Source organism: Delphinus delphis, chromosome 9 (genome assembly GCF_949987515.2).
Source record: "Delphinus delphis chromosome 9, mDelDel1.2, whole genome shotgun sequence".
Classification (NCBI taxonomy): Eukaryota; Metazoa; Chordata; class Mammalia; order Artiodactyla; family Delphinidae; genus Delphinus; species Delphinus delphis.
This window is the reverse complement of record NC_082691.1, coordinates 48,573,683-48,595,281: the sequence shown is the minus strand read 5'-3', so window position 1 is coordinate 48,595,281 and position 21,599 is coordinate 48,573,683. Positions and strand designations below refer to the sequence as shown.

The 21,599-nt window shown below is 41.2% G+C and overlaps 1 protein-coding gene across 15 annotated transcripts in view; it reads left to right on the top strand.

The window, feature by feature from the left end:
* Window positions 1-21,599, top strand: part of DYNC1I1 (dynein cytoplasmic 1 intermediate chain 1) — a 526,791-nt gene that overhangs the window by 277,325 nt on the left and 227,867 nt on the right. For all 15 annotated transcript variants that reach the window (XM_060020483.1, XM_060020482.1, XM_060020487.1 and 12 more), the window contains one exon: window positions 1,538-1,653. In XM_060020483.1, coding sequence (XP_059876466.1) covers window positions 1,538-1,653 — 116 coding nt within the window. The remainder of the gene's footprint in view (window positions 1-1,537; window positions 1,654-21,599) is intronic.

Sequence of the window (21,599 nt, the reverse complement as noted above, 5' to 3'; positions counted from 1 at the left end):
GTTTTCCTAGAATGCTTAGGAAATTGTACATGGCAATTCCCAGCTGTGGTATGCATCTTCTTTCATTTTATTATTACTACTACTGAAAAAAATACACTGAGTCTGTGCCATTGCTAGTAATAATTTAAAAAGTAATATGGAAACGGTATGCTTCTATTGATCCTAGAGAGCTAGGGAATGTGGAATTGTGGCTAAATGGTTATGTTGCCTTTCTCTCTCAGAGAGACACACATATACTCTATTTCCTGGAAATTTTAAAGAAATATAGTAAAATATGTCTGATACTGATACTAAATCTATATACTAAAACAATGTTTCAGAAACTTTTAAAATATATATGTGTGTAAATTGTGTACATATGTATATATAACATATACGTGGCATGTGCATTATATGTATGTGGTACATAGACATTACCCATACTAATCCTAGTACTAAGAACTAGTAATATCTCCATTTTACAGTTGAGGAAACCGAGGCACAGAGAGATTAGGTAACTTATTCAAGATCACGCACATAGTGGTAAGTGTGGGCTAGTCTTCTGTGATTAGCGACCACTCTGCTGCCTCCAGGAGTGGATGTTTCCTGGGTGACGCAGGAGGCACTTCAGATCTGGGGGGTAACTCAGAGCTCGCCATTAAGAACCTCAGGTAGGAGTTTGACTTGGTGGCAAAAGCACTGGACCAGGACTCAGGCCAACAGAATTTCCTCCCTGGGTCTGCCATTTACGAGTTGCATATACTTGGGAATGTCTCCTACTGAATCTCACTTTCCTCATCCGTAAAATGGAGATGGTGATAATCTGCCCAGAAGCTTCATAGCGGTGTCATGAAGACAGTTGACATGATGGATGTGAAAGACATCTGAAAATTCTTGATGTGCTCCATAAATATTCAGAAAGGATTTTTTTTACATGGTCATGGCTCATTTGGGAATTCTAAACTAAAACTTTATCACTCTTAGCCCAGTACCCTTTTCACTCAATTTGTGCTATGTCAACGTATCTTTAAACAAATTCACATGCTGATCTGTATTAGTTTCTTTTCTGGAGAAATGGGAGATGTTATACTCCCCCTTGGAATATCATCCTCTCATTACTATTATGGAGAACAAATTACTCCACTAATCATCTCTTTTCTCTTCAGATTTGAGAAGCGTTACTTTTCTTCTGTCCCTCTTGCCTAAGGGACTAGAATCCTGTATTACAAATGAAAATTCCCTTTATAACCTTTAATCAAGAAAAATCCGAGTTGCTCAGAATGGAGGGGTCTCATTTGAAGTGGACAAGACCTGGTCTTGCAGATAGAAAAGCTGAGGGTCAGCCTGAGGGACCTATCTGACACCACCCAGCAGCACAGGGGCAAAGTGGGCCAAAACCCCAGTGTCCAGACTTGCAGCCCAGGGCCAGTTCAACTTCATGACGCTGCCCCTTGTACTGAGAAGCTGTGGGTATTTGGGGTTTGTTTGTTTTATTCCTGATAGATCTTCCGCAAGGAATGCCTTCCCTCTCTAAGCGTTTGTCCTTTGTTACTTTTAGACGAAGACTGCATAAGCTGGGCGTGTCGAAGGTTACCCAAGTGGATTTCCTGCCCAGGGAGGTAGTGTCCTACTCCAAGGAGACCCAGACTCCTCTGGCTACACATCAGTCCGAAGGTAAACTATGTCTTTTGTTCACTTTCCATATGATCTCTGGAGAAATTGCCAGGGAGTTACATCCTTCTTGTTGATTCCATGTCTTACCATAAGACATCTTCACAGGACACGAATATAATGACACACCAAAAGCTTAAGTCTCCTTTGACTCTGGTTTTGGAAACGCTGGAGAGGAAACCCAGTGATATTCCTCCAAAGGACCCATGAACTTTAAAATGGATAACTTAATGAGGCCACAGTTTGTCAACACTGTGTGAGGAGGGGGAAAATCACCGAAGGATAATGTAATAGAAACTTCTCTGAATTTTATTGATAAGAAGAGTGTACATTAAGATTCAGCATTTGCAGGAGTCAGCAAACTGTAGCCAACCACCTATTCCTCAAATTAAAGTGTTTTGGAATACAGTCGTATCCAGTCCTGCGTGTCTATATGACTGCTTTCTTGCTACGTGGTAGGGTTGAGTACTTATGACTCACATGGCCTGAAATCTTTACCGTAATCTGGTACTTTTCAGAAAAACTTTGCTGACCCCTGACTTGCTTTGCCAATTCAGATGGCAACACGCTAGAACTTCTTACCACGATTTAAAAAGACTTTCCATGCGATCTCCGTGTGCGTGAATGGGAATTCACTCCATGCCTCCTTCGTACATACCTGAAAATATCAAGTGGAAAATGTTTGTGCAAATCCCAATAAATTGTGAAAATACACTAATAAGAGAAGTTGAAGCTAATCAATCGAAATGCTTCCTAGAAGTCAGAAATTACACCAAAGCAAAATTACTCCAAAGCAGAAGCAGGAGATGTGTGCGCTTAAAATAGGATAAGTGAAGGTTGCATTGTTAGAGAATATAGCACTGTTTTTATAGCTAAGCAAATTCTCTTTTTACTTTGTTATTGTATTGTCTGGTGTGGTGAAGAGGATGTTAGCATTCTGGGTTCATTGTTGTTGTGTAGTAAATACTGAACAAAAGCCATGAAAATGAGAAATGATTCGCATTCCGTCCTTGGTTTACAGCATATATAAGTCAGTGCACTTTGGTTTGTGCAAGTTACAGAGCTTTTCAGTTTTGGTTTTAAACATGTAACATCAAAAGACAAGTGAAATTGGATTCCTTGAAGTAGAGCGCTGTCTACAGGCCTTCTGAAAACCTTTCTTGGGTAATGCTGTCTGGCGTGGTGATGATTCTTTGGTGGCAGGGCCTCTGTTTTTCACGTGATAAGAAATGAATTTTAGAAGCAAACAAGTAGCACCCTCTGGTGGTGAAATTTTAAACCAACTATTTCAATGAACTTGAGAACTGTATATTAATGTGGCAGAAAATACAAAGTTAGAAAAGCCTTTGGGAGTTCACCTAGTCTATCCTTGGGCCTCTAGGCAGATCAGGAAGATCATTAAAAATAACCTCGTCACCCAACCAAAACATTTGTTTGAGTTAATTTGCTGCCAGAGGTATTTGCAGAGCTGTAGCCTGAGGTATGTTTATTTAGCCCCAAATTTGACCCATAACATAAAGTTATACAACTGAAATAGGAGAAGGAGTGAATTATTTTTTGGAAACGTGTAGACTTTAGATATTGGAAATGGTACAGAAATATTTACAAGGGAAGATAAATTAAGGATGAAAAGGCATCAACTCTAAACTTTTAAACTGGAACACATCAAAAGGAGAAGCCTGGGCATTCCATTTTATTACTGCAGAGAGAGCTTGGGAGCCCTCATTATGCTGTGGTCCAAGCAGCATGAAAGAAGGAATTTATTTCTCAGCTCTTGGCAGAAGTTCTTTCTGTTTTGTTAACAGGACTCACAGAGGGTTTTTATGGTGATGGGTGTTTTGATGGTTCAAATTCCACAATACAGATTTGAACTCAAAGTGAGCTACCGTAGCTCTAGACAGTAAAGCAATCCCCGATGGGCTTAGACAGGAAGAACTTTGGATTTGAGTTCAGCAAATCGTCCTCTCAGCACAGATGATTCCTTGACCTCTGGCTGCCTGGTGTCGTCCAGCGGGGGTGGGTGCCCCACGCTTGCCTTTCACCTGCTGAGTGAAGTGGGGAGGCTCTACCACGTGGCGGGTTTGGATTGGCTTCCAATTTGGGAGCTTGGGCCATGGCAGTGTTTTCATGACGACTGCAGGCGTTCAGGGTCAGGAAACAATGAACTACTGAATTTCATGACACAATGAGGCTCTTGGATGGATAATACGTAAAGCTGTGGTGCGTGTAAGATCTGTTTTAGCTCATTATTGCCCATGGTGTATGAAGGAACGCTGATCATTTCTGAAGTCATTATGTGACTATGGAAAATTTAACAATATTCAAACTGTTGATCTCAGAGCATTGATCTGTTCTACATCTAATGGAGTTCTTATGCGTTCAGTTTTTGACATGTTCTCATTTTACTCTTGAAAATGAAAGGGAAGGTACTTTGGACTTGCCCAAGCTTAAGCTTCTCTTCTCCACTATGTACTATAATGAACATTCTCTTAATTTGCGATCGTAATGACCTGTTATGTATGAGAAACAGTCCAGAGAATGATTTAAGCCCTGGAGATTTAGGAATGAGGTCCGCACAAACACTGGTTTTTCAGTACAAGTTTAGATCTTCCCTCTCTGCTTAGGTCATTAGTTGCAGAGAAAGAAGGCTGAGAATAGGTAACAGTGATTTGGGGAGCAGGATATCTCTATCTCCGAAACGCTTTAAACACGTGCTTCTTATTCCCAGGTCATAAGAAGGAAAAAAATAATGGTTCCCTTCCAAACTACGTCTGCTTTGTGTTAGTAATATCTCGCTGGACTGACCGTGAGGTCCTGAGGTTCGTTAGGAAGCCAGTCTTCTGCATCTTTATTATAGTGGGAAAGTGACTGACCCATACTAGGCTCCCAACAGATGCTGTTGAATGACAAGGATGAGGCCAGACATCTTAGAAACGCCAGGTTCTGCAGTGACCCCTAGGAGAATGAGAACTTCTTAACTTGCTGGAAAAATGTAAGCCAATCTGGAGGGAGGAGGAGGAAACTTACATAACCTGTTGATCATTTGAAGAGTTCTCTGATCTTCCTCTTCTCTTCGTGATATCTTTTTTTTTTAAAAATTTATTTATTTTGCCTGCGTTGGGTCTTCATTACTGTGCGCGGGCTTTCTCTGGTTGCGGCGAGGGGGGCTCCTCTTCATTGTGGTGCGTGGGCTTCTCATTGTGGTGGCTTCTCTTGTTGTGGAGCACGGGCTCTAGGAGGCAGGCTTCAGTAGTTGTGGCTCACGGGCTCTAGAGCGCAGGCTCAGTAGTTGTGGCGCACAGGCTTAGTTGCTCTGCGATATGTGGGATCTTCCCGGGCCAGGGATTGAACCCATGTCCCCTGCATTGGCAGGCGGATTCTTAACCACTGTGCCACCAGGGAAGCCCCCGTGATATCTTATAAATGGGAACTTAGTGGCCCCGTGTTGGCCACCCGCCTCCCTTGACTTCCCTCTTATGCCTTGTTTCTTACATCCAAGAGAGACCAACCCACTTGCATTTTCCAAGGCACCTCATGCCTTGCAGCCTCATGCCTCCACAGGCTTGTACTTACTGTCTCCCGCCTGGAATGCCATCTCTTCTGTTTGCCTTCCTTCCAGACCAAAACCAAGGGACAGCTCCTTGGTAGTTCCACTTATGGTTGACGTCTCTCCTCGTACCATGGGCATAGTCCATCTTCCCCTTATCAAGCTATTATTTAATTTATTTAATATATTTAATTGTTACTTAAATGTCTTCCTTTTAGATTGGATCTCCTTGAGGACAAGGTGTGTGTGTGTGTGTGTGTGTGTGTGTGTGTGTGTGTGTGTGTGTGTGTGTGTTTTGGCAGTACGTGGGCATCTCATTGTTGTGGCCTCTCCCGTTGCGGAGCACAGGCTCCGGACGTGCAGGCTCAGCAGCCATGGCTCACGGGCCCAGCAGCTCTGCGGCATGTGGGATCTTCCCAGACCGGGGCACGAACCTGTGTCCCCTGCATCAGCAGGTGGACTCTCAACCACTGTGCCACCAGGGAAGCCAGTGTGTTTTGTTTTTTAACTTTTATTGGAGTGTAGCTGATTTACAATGTTGTGTTAGTTTCAGGTGTACAGCAAAGTGAATCTGTTATACATATATCCAGTCTTTTTTAGATTCTTTTCCCATGTAGGCCATTCTCTACTCAATACAGAATATTGAGTAGAGTTCCCTGTGCTGTACAGTAGGTCTTTATTAGTTATCTGTTTTATATATCGTAGTGTGTATATGTCAATTCCAATCTTCCAATTTATCCCTCCCTGTTTTACCTTTACGTTTAAAATATTTTTAGCCATAAGTTTATTTTCTACATCTGTAACTCTGTATCTGTTTTGTAGATAAGTTCATTTGTACCCTTTTTTTCAGATTCCACATATAAGCGATATCATATGATATTTGTCTTTCTCTGTCTGACTTACTTCACTCACTATGACAATCTCTAGGTCTATCCGTGTCTCTGCAAATGGCATTATTTTGTTCTTTTTTATGGCTGAGTAATATTCCATCGTATATATGTACCACATCTTCTTTATCCATTCTTCCATCGATGGACATTTAGAAGGTGTGTGTTCTTTACCTCCCTGCCCAACACAGTGCCTGGCACAAAGAAAGGGCTCAATAGATATCAGTGGAAGAAATGAAGAATGAAATGATTCTAGACGAATAAGAAAGAAGAGAAAATGCTCATTGTATTCTGGGGAGGATGGAATATGATCCATGCGTTAAGGCTGCACTGGTTTTATGGGGTTTTTAAGGAAAAGTCATGAGAGTGTGTAAGGAGGGGAGTTCAATGTTTCTATTTCCACCAGGCCTGTATTTCCGTCCCGAGGCTGGTGCAGGCATTACTGCCGTCAACATGACACAGTTATGAGAACTGAAGGAGAAAGTCACCAAGGCCACCTGGCTTGGCCCAGGAAAGAGCAAAGCAGTCACCAAGTTTGTACTGTGCAGAGATACTGTTTAGAAAGTACTTTGAGTTTGGAACAGGTGTGCAGGAAGGTTGAGGGGAATTCTTGGCTGCTTGAGGGGAATTTCTACCTTGGCTTCCCATCCTCTCTGGCATATGTTCAATATAGATGCTGCAAATATAGAGATAGTTTCCCAGGATAAACTAGTCCAGCACTGCCCAATAAAAACATAATGAGCCATTATTCATTTTGGTAATGTTTTATTTAACCTAGTATGTTTAACAATTATTATTCTAACATATAATCAATATAAAAATTATCAGTGAGATATAGTACATTCTTTTTTTATATTATATTTTCAAAATTTGGTTTGTATTTGACACTTACAGCATATCCCAATTCAAACACTAAATTTCCCTTGGAAATACTTGAAGTGTAATAAGATTTCATAAAATTGACAATTGAAAAAGTAAGTTCATATACCACTGTTGTTCCAAACATATTTGAAAGCTGTTCAATAATTGTATCAAATATTTGTTTTTAAGTTTAAACTTAAATTAATTAAAGTTAAATTTTAAAATGCAGTTTTTCGGTTGCATTAGCCACATCTCAAGTGCTCAATAGCTGCAGGGGGTTAGTGGCTCCTGAATTGGACAGCTCAGGTCTACCATGACCCCTCATGATGCAGGTCAGATGCTGAGACCCACAAGCCAGGCTGGTCTCCGGCTGGGCAGAGGGGCTTGGGTGAGGAGACCTCCCTGACGTGTAGAGAACTCCTCTAGGTAAATGATGACTTTGTAGATGCTCCTCCTTTTTGTGAAGTCAGCCATGTCCAAGCAAGCGTTAGATGATTGGACAGAATCCAAGTTGTACCCCCAGCAGGGTAAGTCCTCCAATAAGCCTCATCCTGTCATATTACAGGCAGTTGTGAGAACCCCTCTGGGTTCTCCCTTCATGGTCCGCAGTTTAGAGACTAGAATATTCACTCCTTCTACCCTGTCTTCATGCTGCCCAAAGGACTTCTAAAGACCGTGTATGACCGCCTTGTTAGTTATCTACACTTCTGCTGCTCCCCTGTCCTTCTGCATGAAGTGATGAGAGATCAGAATTAAGATTTGAGTTCTAAACTGCAGATAGTTGAATTCTAAGGCCTCCTACACCTTGGTGGTCCCAAGAACATAATTCTTTGATACAAAATTGCCCAATAAAGACATCTACTGTAGGATCTAAGTGGAAATTTTTATTTGGAACCTAAAGTTTGAAATCAGACAGTTCTTAGAGATATAATTTCCCAATGGAAGCCAATCCTGAAACACCTGGAGATGACTTGGGAGAAAACAGGGTATGGTGTCATAACCTTGACTCTCCAACTGGATATCAGTTTCCGGGACCTTAACACACTTCTCTGAACTTACTATTTAAAGAACCACGATGTGTTTTGTGACAATCCATGGTGGCATCTGAATGCAAATTAAAACTCCCTAGTGAAGATGACAGACCTAATCTTATTTTTAGCTTCTGTTTTTAAGATAAGAACTGACACTATTCCAGAGAGATAGTGACATCTGCCACAATTTGCTTCCTTAGAATATGCCTGCTATTTCCCTTTTGACACTTGGTTAAAGTGTTAATCCTCTCTCAGAACAAACTGTAGAGCCTCCAGGCCCATTGTTAACAAGATCAGGGATTTCAAGATCCTCTCCTGGGATATTAGTTTTCTTTAACAATGTTAATCTCATATCATCTTGGCAAGACTCTTGAAAGACAAAAAAAAAAAAAAAGGGTGGGGGGCGATCTAAGGAACATAGACATTTCAGACATTACTTTTTAAGTATTATTTGTATCAAATAGACAAAATTTTCTAGTTAAAAAAAATTGTTTTCTCTATCTCTCAGCCACCTTTCTAGCTATTGGTCAGGAGAGCTTTCATGGTTTAGTTCTTGATTTATATTAGACACTAAAATAGATATTGGCTTAGACTGTAGCTGGTCTTGATATTCCAGAAGAGAAGCCTCAGGCTAAAAGTTAATTTATTTTTAAAAAGTACTTAGTGAGAGTGCCAGAGATGGTACAATCAAATCTCAGTCAAATAAGCTCATTTTAGCCTAAATATTCCTTCCAATAAAAAAACAAAAGGGTGCTTCATGACAACTCAAAATGAAACCAGAAATGTAATAAAAAGATAAAATGCAGAGCAAGACTTGGTGCCAGTGGGCACTGTCTTATTTACTATACCTCTGTAATCTACAGGTCTATAGAGAGGGGAGGGCCATTGAGAAGACTAGCCCTAGAGCATCCTGTGAACTTTAGGCTCAATATGGGATTATATCTTGGCTACAGCACTGTACTAGAAAACAAACTTATATTTTAGGAAGATGGTTTGAGAATTTTGTTTAAACATGAGTGAATCAATTAAACAACATATCGCAATCTCTAGGCCACCAAGGGTTAATGTGCTTTGTAAACTCATGGCATTCAGAAGTGAAAGATTTTGCATAAAATAAAAACATTGTCCTTCTAATATTGTTTCGATGACTCCATCCCTTTAGTTTTTCATACAACTGGAAGGTATCTTTAAAAACCTCTTCAGAGCAGGAAGATGAATAAGAAGCTTAACTGAAGCTAAGGACCTGGAAGCTCATATTAACACAAAAGGGGCTGTGAGATTTTTGTCTGACTCCAAGGCTCACACATTGCAGGTAGATGATCTAAGCACGTTTTACTAAAAAAAGAACTAATATCCAAATTATAGACCTAATATCAAGTTAATATGTGATCATAGATCACTGATTGCTTCTCCCAAGTTCATTTATGTATCCAGTTTCCTTGATCTCCAAGGCATCCCTTCTCATAGGTCCTCATCCCTGGTAACAGACACATTGATTCTGTGTATCACCAGTGCCTGCATAGTGCCTAATGTTTGGTGTGGGAATGAATGGATGACCTGGCTTAGGTCATAGAGTTGCCTCAACTGTTCGCCTTATGAGCCAGATGATGGAAGAAATGAAAGAGAAGTAGGTCAAAGAGTAAGACCCTGGGAGGAGCTGCGCCAGAATTTATAGTTTCAGACACTATAAACTATGGTTAACTTAAGCAGGAAAGAGTTTGAGTAGAAGGATATTATGTAAATCACAGAATCAACCTGAAGGTTGAAAAGGCAGGCTCAGAAGACAGGCAGAGAAGCTAATTGTCAAGAAGATAGCCCAAACTTACAGTACGTAATATTTTCAGTAAGTCTGTGACCAGTGAACCTAGGAGAAGCATGCCAAGCAGGGGGAAAACATCCAGGATAAGCAGTTCTTCTAGTGAAGACAATTGGATTCCCCACTACACAATAGAAAAATGTGATCAACCTGGCTGGTTCAATATTGGGAGTTTCAGTTGATCTCTGGTTGGGCAAGTAGCCAAGGCATCTTGAGTTGGGGCAACTGTGTCCTTGTATGGCCTAGCTGTACATACTTGTAGCTATAGATACTTTATGAGTCCATTGAGCAAGTACTTGTGCAGCTGGACACAGGAGAATGACTGGCGTTGTAGAATAGAATGTATCAACTCTTCCGCCTGATTATTAGAAGCCTCCTTCACAGTGCATAAATTTTCTAAAAAAAAATTTTACTGCAGTATAGTTGATTTACAGTGTTGTGTTAGTTGTAGGTATACAGCAAAATGAATCAGTTATACATATACATATATCCACTCTTTTTAAAATTATTTTCCCATTTAGGCCATTACAGCATATTGAGTAGCATTCCCTGTGCTATACAGTCGGTCGTTATTAGTTACACAGTGCATAATTTTTGATTGTACATAAATATTCTGTCACTGTCAGTCTATGTTGAAAGGTCCCACCATATACCTCTTTCCTAAATCTTTTGCCATTGGTAGCCTCTACGTGTGACCTTTCAGTCATTGCTCATGGCTTAGTTTTAGATAGAGTGTTTTCTCAGTCTACTCTTCCAGCTCAAGTGGGAAACGAGATATGCTGATCAAAACTCTTTTCATCCAAGTGGAATTGTAGTGGTTTTTCTTTTCCACTGAACTTTAGGCCTACGCCTAAATGGAGGTGTCCTGTCAGCCGTCCACCTCTGGCTTTTGCCAGCCTATCACTTAGAAATTTCCAGAGTCCAGGCTCAAATGTTTTCAGACAGCTAGTCACCCAACACTTCTCTTTAGGCTGCAGGAGGAGTGGCATTGCTGCAGGAGTAAGAACATGAGAGTGAAAGCAGCGGGCTCAGGGAGATTGCTTGTCACAACTCAGTATATAGTCCTCATTGATGAGCGAGCTAGCGGTGGATCCACCTGACTTTCTGGCCAGGTGGATCAGATAGCGCTCCAGTTCATAATGCGTATTTTCCGTAGTCACCTGGTATCTCTACTTGGGTCTGCTTGTTGGGCAAACCAACACCTATCCCTCAAAAGGCTAGTAACATAGTAAAGGGGCTACACTGTTGCTCTAAAATCTAGGGACCTGTTTTGTGCTTCCCTTTTAGAGCTCTTTGATTTTCCACAGACCCTTTGGGCATCATTGGATCTGCTGGACCAAAATTTCTAGGTAATATAGCCATTTAAAAGTAGAAGCCTTTTTTTTTTTTTTTTTTTTAAAAGTAGAAGCCTTTTGAGTCACCTGGTAAATGGGTTGAATAAGTACATGCAAATGTTGAATATGTTACCTGCAAAAGCCAGAATGGCCCACCAAGTATGACAACTCTTACTATTAGAGAAACAAGATATTTGCCATGTACTTTGAAGTTTATGATCACTAGACCCATAGCAACTTTCCTGAAGTAGCAGATCTCTATATTTTCAAGTACTTTTCTCCCATCCTGTAGCCTACTTGTGTCTTAGCAAGGTATTGAAGGTACCAATCCAGCTTACTGTTCAGGTCTTGCTAGCATGATGCCCTGTGCTGAAGGTGAGACGATCAAGGCCTGTAGGTAAAGCCAGCTCTCTGGCTCAACCCTGATATAAGATGCTGAAGATGCAAAGAGAAATGAGGTGGGTCTTCTTTGGCTGTGAAGCAAGGCTTGGTATAGAGTGTGGCTTGGTGTGTGTGTGGGGGGGGGTACTTCCAGGCCTCCGTATTCTCCTGTATATTCAATTTTTCATTATTTCCTGATCAGTACTATCACTTTCACATAAGTGACTTGGTAAGGCTGGAAATTCAATGGACTTTATCCAGGCATCCACAGAATTTTAAATTTTCATTTGAGTTTTGCAGACATTTATGAAGACATTTATCACAACCAGAGAAATGCCCTGGGTCTATGCCTTGAGCTAAAATATAGAGATCTGAGCTTGTCCTCTCTTCTTTAAGCCGTCCAGTCTCATTAGAAGCAGCCATCTCACCCTGTAGCGTCTTTAAATTCTTCAGGCCGTTCACACTCTTCAATGGCAGTGATAATTTGATCCCTTAAATCCTTCTTTTCAGTGGACACTTCATTAAAGATCACTGCAGAAGAAAAATTATCTAGCGATTTGTTACGGCTGACAGCTTCCCATTCCTGAACTCTTGAGTTTTCATTTTCTTTAGCCCTTATTAGGGCGAATAACCAACACCAATTTCCTGAGTGACTGTCTTCTGATACTAATTTCTGATCAGTCTAGGTTCATGGTTGCCGACAATAGAAACGAACTCTGGTTAACTTAAACAGAAAAGGGATTTGTTGGAAAGATATTAGATACTTCATAGAATGGATTTTAAAAGTTAAAGGATTAGGTCAGAAATAGAAGGCAGCCCTAACCCCCAATGTGATTATATTTGGAAATAGGGCTTTTAGGCTAAAATGAGGTCATCATTCAGGCTAAATGAGGTCATCAGGGCAGAATCCTAATTTGATAGGATTGAGGCCTTATAAGAGGAGGAAGGGAGAGAGGTCTGTTTCTCTCTCTCCATGTGCACGCACCAAGCAAAGGCCATGTGAGGACACAGTGAGGAACCCTCTGCAAGCCAGGAAGAGGGCTCTCAGGAGAAACTCAATTGGCTGGTAACTTGATCTTGGACTTCCCAGCCTCCAGAACTGTGAGAAAGTAAATTTCTGTTGTTTAAGCCTCTCAGTCTATGGCATTTTGCTGTGGCAGTCTGAGCAGACAGACAGCAGCTAACACGGCAAGGTGATGCCTCTGAACTTGATCAGGTTGATAAAGGCGACCTGGACCTCCTGGACTTCCTGTCATTGGGCACTGCCGTTAGGCTCAGGATTTAAATTCTGTTGTCACTGCTGCCTTGAAACCCTCTACTTCTCCCTGCACCTTGACGGTGCTCCCTTGAGCTTTAAAGGGGTCCACTAGGCAGGCCTCGGTTACATGCGCTGAATTAGCTGTGAGGGCCAGGCAGAGGAATAACTGCCCAGCCTGGCTTCCATAATATTAGGGGAGGCCATGACTTTACTTTGATCTATTTTGGTATACCCTGCTCTAAAAGAGGGTGTTTGGATGCTGGGCAGCCAAAAATATATATTTGAAAAGTGCCTACTCTGGTGAGAAGCAAAAAGGGGAGGTAAAGAGAAAAATTGTATGTGTTATATGCCCAGGGCACTCATAAACATTATTGTTCTTGCAGTGTTGCTACAGAATTTACTCAGATTACAAATCTGAAGTGCAAAGACAATGCAGCTCCTTTATCTTGTCTTCAGCTGTCTATAATACTATTCGCTATTAGGGGAAAATAGAAAAAAGGTATGCAATAAACCTGAGTGCAGTCTCTTACTGTAAACAGTCTCAGTTGGTATGTTCAGTTAAAATTGACTGGAAGCGCTCCAGCCCTCATAGAACCTCACTCTCACCTGCTTTTCTCCCTGAGATCATGGCCAAACTGGAGGGGAGAGAGAAGAGGTTACATGATCTCATGGCCTTGGTGGAGTAGGGAGGGATGAGAGGGACTCTGGCCTCGGTCAAGTCCTTGGCAGTATGCTGGCTGACATCTGCTTCTCTCTGCCCTGACCTTTATCCACCTGGGCACTGGCACCCAGTGCTGGTGAACTTGTGTCTGTTCTTTTTTTTTTTTTGCGGGCCTCTCACTGCTGTGGCCACTCCCGCTGCGGAGCACAGGCTCCGGACGCGCAGGCTCAGCGGCCATGGCTCACGGGCCCAGCCGCTCCGCGGCATGTGGGATCTTCCCGGACCGGGGCACGAACCCGTGTCCCCTGCATCAGCAGGCGGACTCTCAACCACTGCGCCAGCAGGGAAGCCCGTGTCTGTTCTTTTGGCTTGGCAATGTCTCCAGGAAGCATGGGCCATTTTGCTCTTGATGACTTGGTCTCTTCTCAGCTTTCATTGTTTCTAGAACTTGAGTCAATGCCCTGCCTTCTGTTCAACCCCTGGCCGGGAAGTCCATGTCCAGCCCAGGCCATGTAGTCCTTTTATCCACCACAGCAGACCCTGTGGCAGACTGGCTCTCCATTGAGTTTCCGTGCCTCAGATGATCTGATGGAGGCTTAGGAGCGCTCACTGGTTCTTCTGTTTTATGCCAACCACTCCCAACAAAGCTGGGTTGTTGCCTTGTGGTGAACGAGACCTGTTGCATAGTGGTCTCCGTAGATTCCCAAATAAGGAATGTGGTTCCGTGGTTCCTGTGCTCATCTTTTTTCTTGGTTTATTAACACTCCTCCTTCCCAATGCTTCTCCTCAGAAAGTGGAAATCCAGATGTATCTGAAAACTTATCTCTTCTTCTTCTCCCTGAATGCTCCTTTTCTTGCCACTTATCTAAAAATAAACTCCCATGTTTAACTTCCCCCATAGATTGGGGAAAGAAGTGGACAGAAGGAGTGGATCTTTACGGGTTTGTTTGTTTTTCTTTTTTGATATTCTAAATGGTAAGGAAAAGAAATTTGGAATGGCTTTTCTCCCTCAGTTAATTCTGACTCTCATCGTCCTGTGGGGTTCCAAAATCCAGTTTTTGAGAAGGGAGCTGAATGTTACCTTAGCCATTTTATTTTCATTCTGCATCAAATTCTAAAGTCTCTACTAGCAAATGAATGCCCTAGGTAGACTAGGCTGCAGATTATTATGTTCAGAAAGAAAAATAGAAAAGCACATTAATACTTTTCAAACATAACTCTCACTGCTCATCAAAATGAACAGGATATTGTTTTTGTTCATCACTCTTGATCAATAATAGAGTCAAGAGACATCAGGATTAAGGAACATTACAGTGTATAACAAGCCTTTTATTCCTTGGAGAAATACAACTGATATGTTGACTAAGTCAAGAAGTATATAAAGTTTCCATTTCCAGCATGGCAACATGGAGTGCTCTGTGGATCTGCTTCCCAGTAAATTAGTGAAAATATTAAAAAAACCAAAACCAAAACACTCAAGTCTCTGGAAATGGTACCAATGGCATACAACAAATGAAAAAACATTTATTTAAGAAAACTTAACTAAAACTTGGTAAGAACAGGAAGAGTCTGCGGTGTTTGAACCACAGCCTACTCCTATGCTCCCTCTTCCCAGTTCAGCTTGGAGCAAACTCTTCTTCAGGTGGGTGCAGAAAAGAACACAGAGCTGCCTGTCCTCCCAGCTCCCAGTTGGAGGGCTACTGTATCTTCCTGGGAGGGGCAGGACTTTACAATCTCCGTTTCTGCCCCCAGATACCAGTTACAGAGCCTAAGCTTCAAGCAAGTGCAACTGAGAGGCGGATATTCTCTTCTTCAGCCTAACCCAGACTTGAGAAATAGGGACTTTACCTTGGGGGCAGCATGCTAAAAATACCGGGGCCCTAATCACCAGCTCGTGTAAAGCAGAGGTTCCATTCAGGGAGAGGCAAGCCAGATACACCAGAGGCTATGGCAGGACCCGACTCTGCCAAGCACCCAGCTCCGAAAGCATAGGTGTCACTCAGAAGTATGCCACTGTCCCCTCCCCCAGCTCCAGAGCATTGGCCCAGAGGAAGAAGTAGGCCATAAAACAGAGAGGTTAGAATCTCTTCCCAAAGAAGCTGACTTCATTTGCAATGGACTGTGGGGATATTCAAGCCTAACGACATCCTCAAAACAATGGAGGTTGTGCTATAAAGCAATTCAGAGTCAACTGGTAGATGCATACAAGATATAAGCTAAGTCACAGGCCAGCTAGTTTACTTGCCAGAGCCAGGGAGACAGACAACTAAGAAGAGCCTTCCTGGGATCAGACAAATCTCAAAAACTGAACTCAAAAACTATCTCTATAAAGGAGCCTGAGTTTAATTGGATCAATCTGTGGAGAAACTTGTGTCCCAGGGCACTGTTGACAACAACAGAGCCATCAGCCAGCAATTAATGGAACTTAACTGCTGGGTGTGGTCAAGGACAGGGACAGTTAAAGGGACTGCAAAATACTGTCCTCCCAAGATGACTGTGCAGATGCCCAAGGCTGCACCATCTGAGGAGCAATATCAGAGGCTTTACACTATGGGGTGAGAGGAGAGAACAGACTTCACCAAAATAATCCAGTCACTAAACAAATAAACAAGCAAGTAACAATAACCAACCCCTAGGGAAGGGAAAGGAGATCAACCAGTACCCAGACTCACTACAGTGTATTACCTAAAATAGCCAGTTTCACAAGGCAAAAGAAACTGCCTGTGAAAACAGATTAAAAATTTCAATATTTCATTAAATGGAGAATATCAGTAAACAGGTAGAAATTATTTAAAAAAAACAAAAACAAATGTAAATTCAGGATTTGGAAAGTACAAAAACTGAAAAGAAAGATTCATTAGAAGGCACAACAGCAAAAAAAGAAAAATGAAGAGATCCTCAGAGAAATGTGGGATACCATTAGAAGACTCAGCATACATAATGGGAGTGCCGGAAGGAGAGGTGAGAGAGGAAGGAGTAGAAAAAATAGAAAAAATACTCTAAGAAATAATGTTTGAAAACTTCTCAAATTTGATGAAAACTTTAATTCACGAACCCAAGAGTCTCAACAAACTCCAAGTAGAATAAATGTAAGGAGTTCTAGAAAAGACAGATCGTAGTATAAATACTGAAAGCAGAAAGTGAAAAATCAATTTTCACTTACAAGGAACTCAGTAAGATTAACAACTGACTTCTCATCAGGAACCATGGCAGCCAGAAGACAGTGGGATAACATATTTAAAGTTCTCAAAGAAAAAACTGTCAACCAATAAATGTGAACCTAGCAAAGCTTTCTTTCAAAAAATGAAGGTGAAATAAAGACATACCCAAATAAACAAGCACTGAGAGAATTTGCTGCTAGCAGAGTCACCTTATAAGAAACACTAAAGGAAGTTCTTCAGGTTAGGGGCAACTGAACCCAGATAGTAATTCAAATTCACAGGAAAAAACCAAGAGCACAGGTGAAGATAATTATGTAACCATAAATGACAGTGTAGGTGTATACTTCCTCTTTTTCTTCATTAACTGATTTAAGTAGCATTATCTAAAGTACTATACATATAATTATATTGCTGAGCCTATAATATATGGAAATGTAATATATTTGCTAGTAATAACACAAAGGAAGTAGGTTGCAAAGCTGCATTTGGCCTAAGGAAATGACTCCAAATGGTGATTTGAATCCACAGGAAGAAATGAAGAGAACCAAATATGAAGGTTAAATAACAAAAGCTCTAAGTATATCACTGCTCTCCCCTCAACTTCTTTAAAATATATAATGTCATATGAGGTAATAATTATAACAATGCATTGTGGGCTTTATAACATATATAGATAGATGTAACAATAAGAGCATTGAAAGGAGAAAGGGAATAGAGCTATATAGGTATAACATTTCTGTATTTCATTGAAATTGTTAGTATAAATCTGAAGCAGACTCTGATAAGGTAAGATGCATATGGTAAGCCCTAGAGCAACCACTAAGGAAATAACTTTAAAAAAATTTAGTGGGAAAAATATTAAAAATTAAGGTGTTATATTTGAAAATATTCACTTAATGTAAAAGAAAACTATAAGAGAATAATAGAAGAACAAAAAACGACATAAGACATACAGAAGACAAAAATAAAATGTCATCTATAAATCCCACTGTAGTATATTAGTGAGTGGTGGGATGGGGTTGGGTGTGGGCACCTTGATGAAACCAAATCTGCCAGATATGGACCCATAGGGGTCCTGGCTGAGAAGATACAGATACTGGACAAGTGCGGGTGATAGCGGAATGTAGTAGCAGTACAGGCAAGCAAATTACAACCAAAAGAGATAATGCAGTGGCCTGCAAAGAGATGTCCCAGGGTGGACTATAGCACCAGGAGGAAAATGTAGTTTGCAGTAGAAAAAGGTATTGGGAAAGTAGTAGGGGGAAAAAAATGGAGAAAATCCTAAGGTGGCAGAAAATATGGCCTGTGAAAGTAGCATAGTGTCAAGAATGTCTGAAGGGAGGTGAAAAGTTCTTTCAAAATGACAGTATGAAGTTATCCAAAATAGAAATATGTTTTATCTTGAGAGTCAACTGAAATCTGTTGGTAGTGACTAAGTGGATTGCTGTGTTGAGAAGGATTCTGAGACTCCATTCTACCTCATCTCAGTTAAAGAAGTCTTCTATGGGCGTGAGATGGGAAGTAAGCATGCCTTTTGTTGGCAAACACTGGTTAAAATTTAAAGAGTGTCAGGACTGGGGCAATGAGAATCTCAGAGTTGTTATCTTTTACATTTTATTATATATATAGGCTATGGAATAACTCTTTTGACTACCTTGTTATTTAAAGAAATTCTCCTATGTATTATTTTCCTTCGCTGATTTCCTATGGTCTACAGTAACTAGCATTAAAACTCCTGCATGAAGAGGAGACTTATATTTGGGGGATAGTGAGGAAGGGAAAAACAATTTCAGGGAAGAGGAGCTGCAAAAGTAGAGGAAGTGACCAAAAAGTAGAAAGAGAAGCATGGTCAGCTCTCGTGGCATAAAGCAAGAAAGAAAGTTGTAAACAAATAACTTGCCAAGGGCATGGAAATGGGGGCAAGAGAGCTCCATTTGGTCCCCATACATTTTAGACAGGCTGAGGGGTTGAAATCTGGGACATCCAGTTGAAGGCATTAGAAATTGAACCATATGAACTGGGTTTCATGAGGGAGGAGGTACTGTATGAGAGAAATGCCCACCTTTCCCTTTTCTGGTTTCCAGGAAGAAAGATCTTCCCTCAAAACTCTTGATTCTTGTGCCTTTCTTTTCTTCTCCTAATAGAGGTAGAATTGTAGGAAGGTTGGTGGACAATAATTGGCCAACATTTCTTGATTGGATGGAACTAATTTATCAGTGGTCCTTAGGAGGGGAAATTTGACCTCTTCCTACTACTGTCATCCTCACACCAGTTAGAGGTAGTGACGTATGTAAAAGTGCTGGCTCTGTCAGATGTGAACTGTCCCAGGGTCTAGAATCTGGGGGAAAGGTGCAGCAAGTTACACCTAGGTTACAACTGCCAACATATCGTTTATCAGTATTAATGATGATAATTTGGGCTTTATTTGTTTTGTCTCTTGTTTTATCTCTCAATTAATTCAGAACTTGGACAGGAAAGAGTGGTGCTATTAATCTGACCCTTCAAGACCCCAACATCTTGGTACATAGCCTCAAAATCGTATCCAAGCCTCCCACATAAGAGAATTCCATCAACTGAATGCATTTCCTGCCCACATCTGATGTTTCCTTCACTATGAAGCTCAGTTAGTATAATACTCCTGGCCTCTTGCCACCCCTTTACTCACTTCACCCTGCCCGCCCCCCAGCCTCCATCCCCAGAGGAGGTACAGTGACTTGTTTCAAGCCAGCTGCTCTCTCTTTTGGGGGAAGCAAGCTTACCTGTAAGCATACAAGTTACCTTTTGCTCCTCTGCGCCTTTGGTCATACTCAAGTCGCACTCCTCTGGGGAGGCCTGTCAAGTGTGGTCTTACCTGTAAGTGGGTGAATAAATCTGCCTAATTTAGGAGATCAATTAGCAGGTCCATTTGGCTTTCTCAGTAAGCTTTCTCACTCAGTCTTCATCAGTGATGAAAGTGTTACTTTGGCCTCGCTCCATTGTTACGTTTGCCTTATTTCTCATTTGGGTGCAATTTATTCAGTCCTCTAAGAAGCTCAGCAAGTATTAGGAAAATCATGGCAAGGTATCAGTTCTGGAGTGATCAAAGTACTGAAAATAATATTAATGATAGTAGGTAGCTAGACAAAAAAAAGAGTAACTGATGTTAAGGGGAGAGGTTTACTTTCTAGCTACGAGAAAAGAGCTCATTTATAGAAGTGGATCTCAAGGTCAGAGTGGAACCAGTAGTAAAGTCAACTTAATGTTGGCCCCTGAACTTCTTTTAATTCTCCATAAATGTGTGTCAGTGCTGGACCAGTGTGGTAGGACTAACCGTGCAAATTAGAAAGTGGTTTGTGAAGGCAGGGATCCAGGGAGGTTGTTATGCTTGATGACTTGTTAAAAAAAACAAACAACAACACAAAACCCCGATCATTATTATCACAGAGTCCTAATGTGAAATAAGATTTCCTATAAAATTGTCAGCACAGGATTCCAGTTTTGATAACAAGTCAGATGATTTTGTTGCAGGAAAACATGTATCTGATGGAGAACCTTTCCTTTTCATAAAATAAGGCCACTTTTGGACTGTGGGAGAATAGTCGATCTCATTTAACAGCCTGAAACTTGTGAAATTTGTTTTCTTGTAGTCAGTAGTGCAAGTGGCTGTTCTCACTGTGAGTTTAGCATACTGAAGGCTCAGGACGGTTTTTTTTTTTTTTTTCTGGTACTGGGAAGAAGGCTTGAGCCTTGGCTCAAAGAAAGTGAGGATAACTTTTAATCTTCTCTGCCTGGTTGTTCTCTAGTGTCATTTGGCAGGTGCTGGCAGCCCATTCACACTTCCTGATGAAGTAAGCATTTGGGGACAGGCATGTGGTCATGCATGCATGGTACACTGGATAAAATCAGTTCGAGGCAAGACACAAAATATGATGAAATGTATGTGAACATAATGAAATGTGTACGAGTTTGTAATTTATTAACTGTTCACAGGGGGTAAGATCTGTTTTGTGCATCATGGATCTTATACTTCCCATTGGTTCCATACCTGGCTGAGGACGCCCACATTAGCATGTGTTTTCCTATCTTCAGGGATACCATTGTAATTTCCTCCCATTCCTGTTTTCTCCATGGTAGCCTCTACTGACAGAAGCATCGTCCTTCTCTTAAACCACCATTTTAATTTGTTTGGACATCAAAAAAGTCCTATCTCCTTTCAGCCCTTTCTGTAAAAGGATGTTATGAAGATGAAATGAGAAAATGATTGGACGATGCCTTTCCTTAAACTATTATTTCAGTGATAGACATTGATTTTGCTGCTGGAGGCCTGAAGGAATATATATGTGATACCAATTCTCCCCTCCTAAAATGGACCAGGACAGTGTTCTGGCCAATATTGGGGATTTCTTAATAATGATGAGTTTGGGGATGTGCCTGTTTTCCCAAGAAAAAGAGGACAGAGAGAGTTTCCATATTTCTTAGCGCACCTGAATAGAGAGTTTGAGCAGCTGTTTCCTTCTCTCCTCAGTTCATGTGCAGTGGTAAACTCAGCACAGTCATCTAGCAGAACTACATAGTGTCCCAGTCATCTTCAGGTGCTCCAGACAAGCAGTGATTTGGGCTGATGGAGGGATTCTTGGGTGGGCTGGTGGTGATGCGTCTTCCAGTAACCATTACTAGAAGTGTCAGCCTAGGTAAATTCACGTTCATCTGGGTCCATTTTATCTCATTTTGTTTTAATTTAACCCAGATCTTGAGATCCAAGTGTTAATGTTGAGCATTAGTTTAGTGAGGTACGGTGAAACTTGAAAAGGAGGGAAAAAATGTTCCTTGCCACTCTTACAGAGACTGAGGAAATGGGACTTTTCCCCTCCCTCTCTATTTTGGTAATCTTTGGCTTGGCATATTTGGGCAAGAAAATGAAAGGTTTGCCTACATAGTTGAAATCTCTCGTCATATTATATCATCTGAAGCCTATTTGTATGTTGGGATCATTTTATTTGGTTTTGGTTAGACATAAAAGTGTTCTGTGGTCT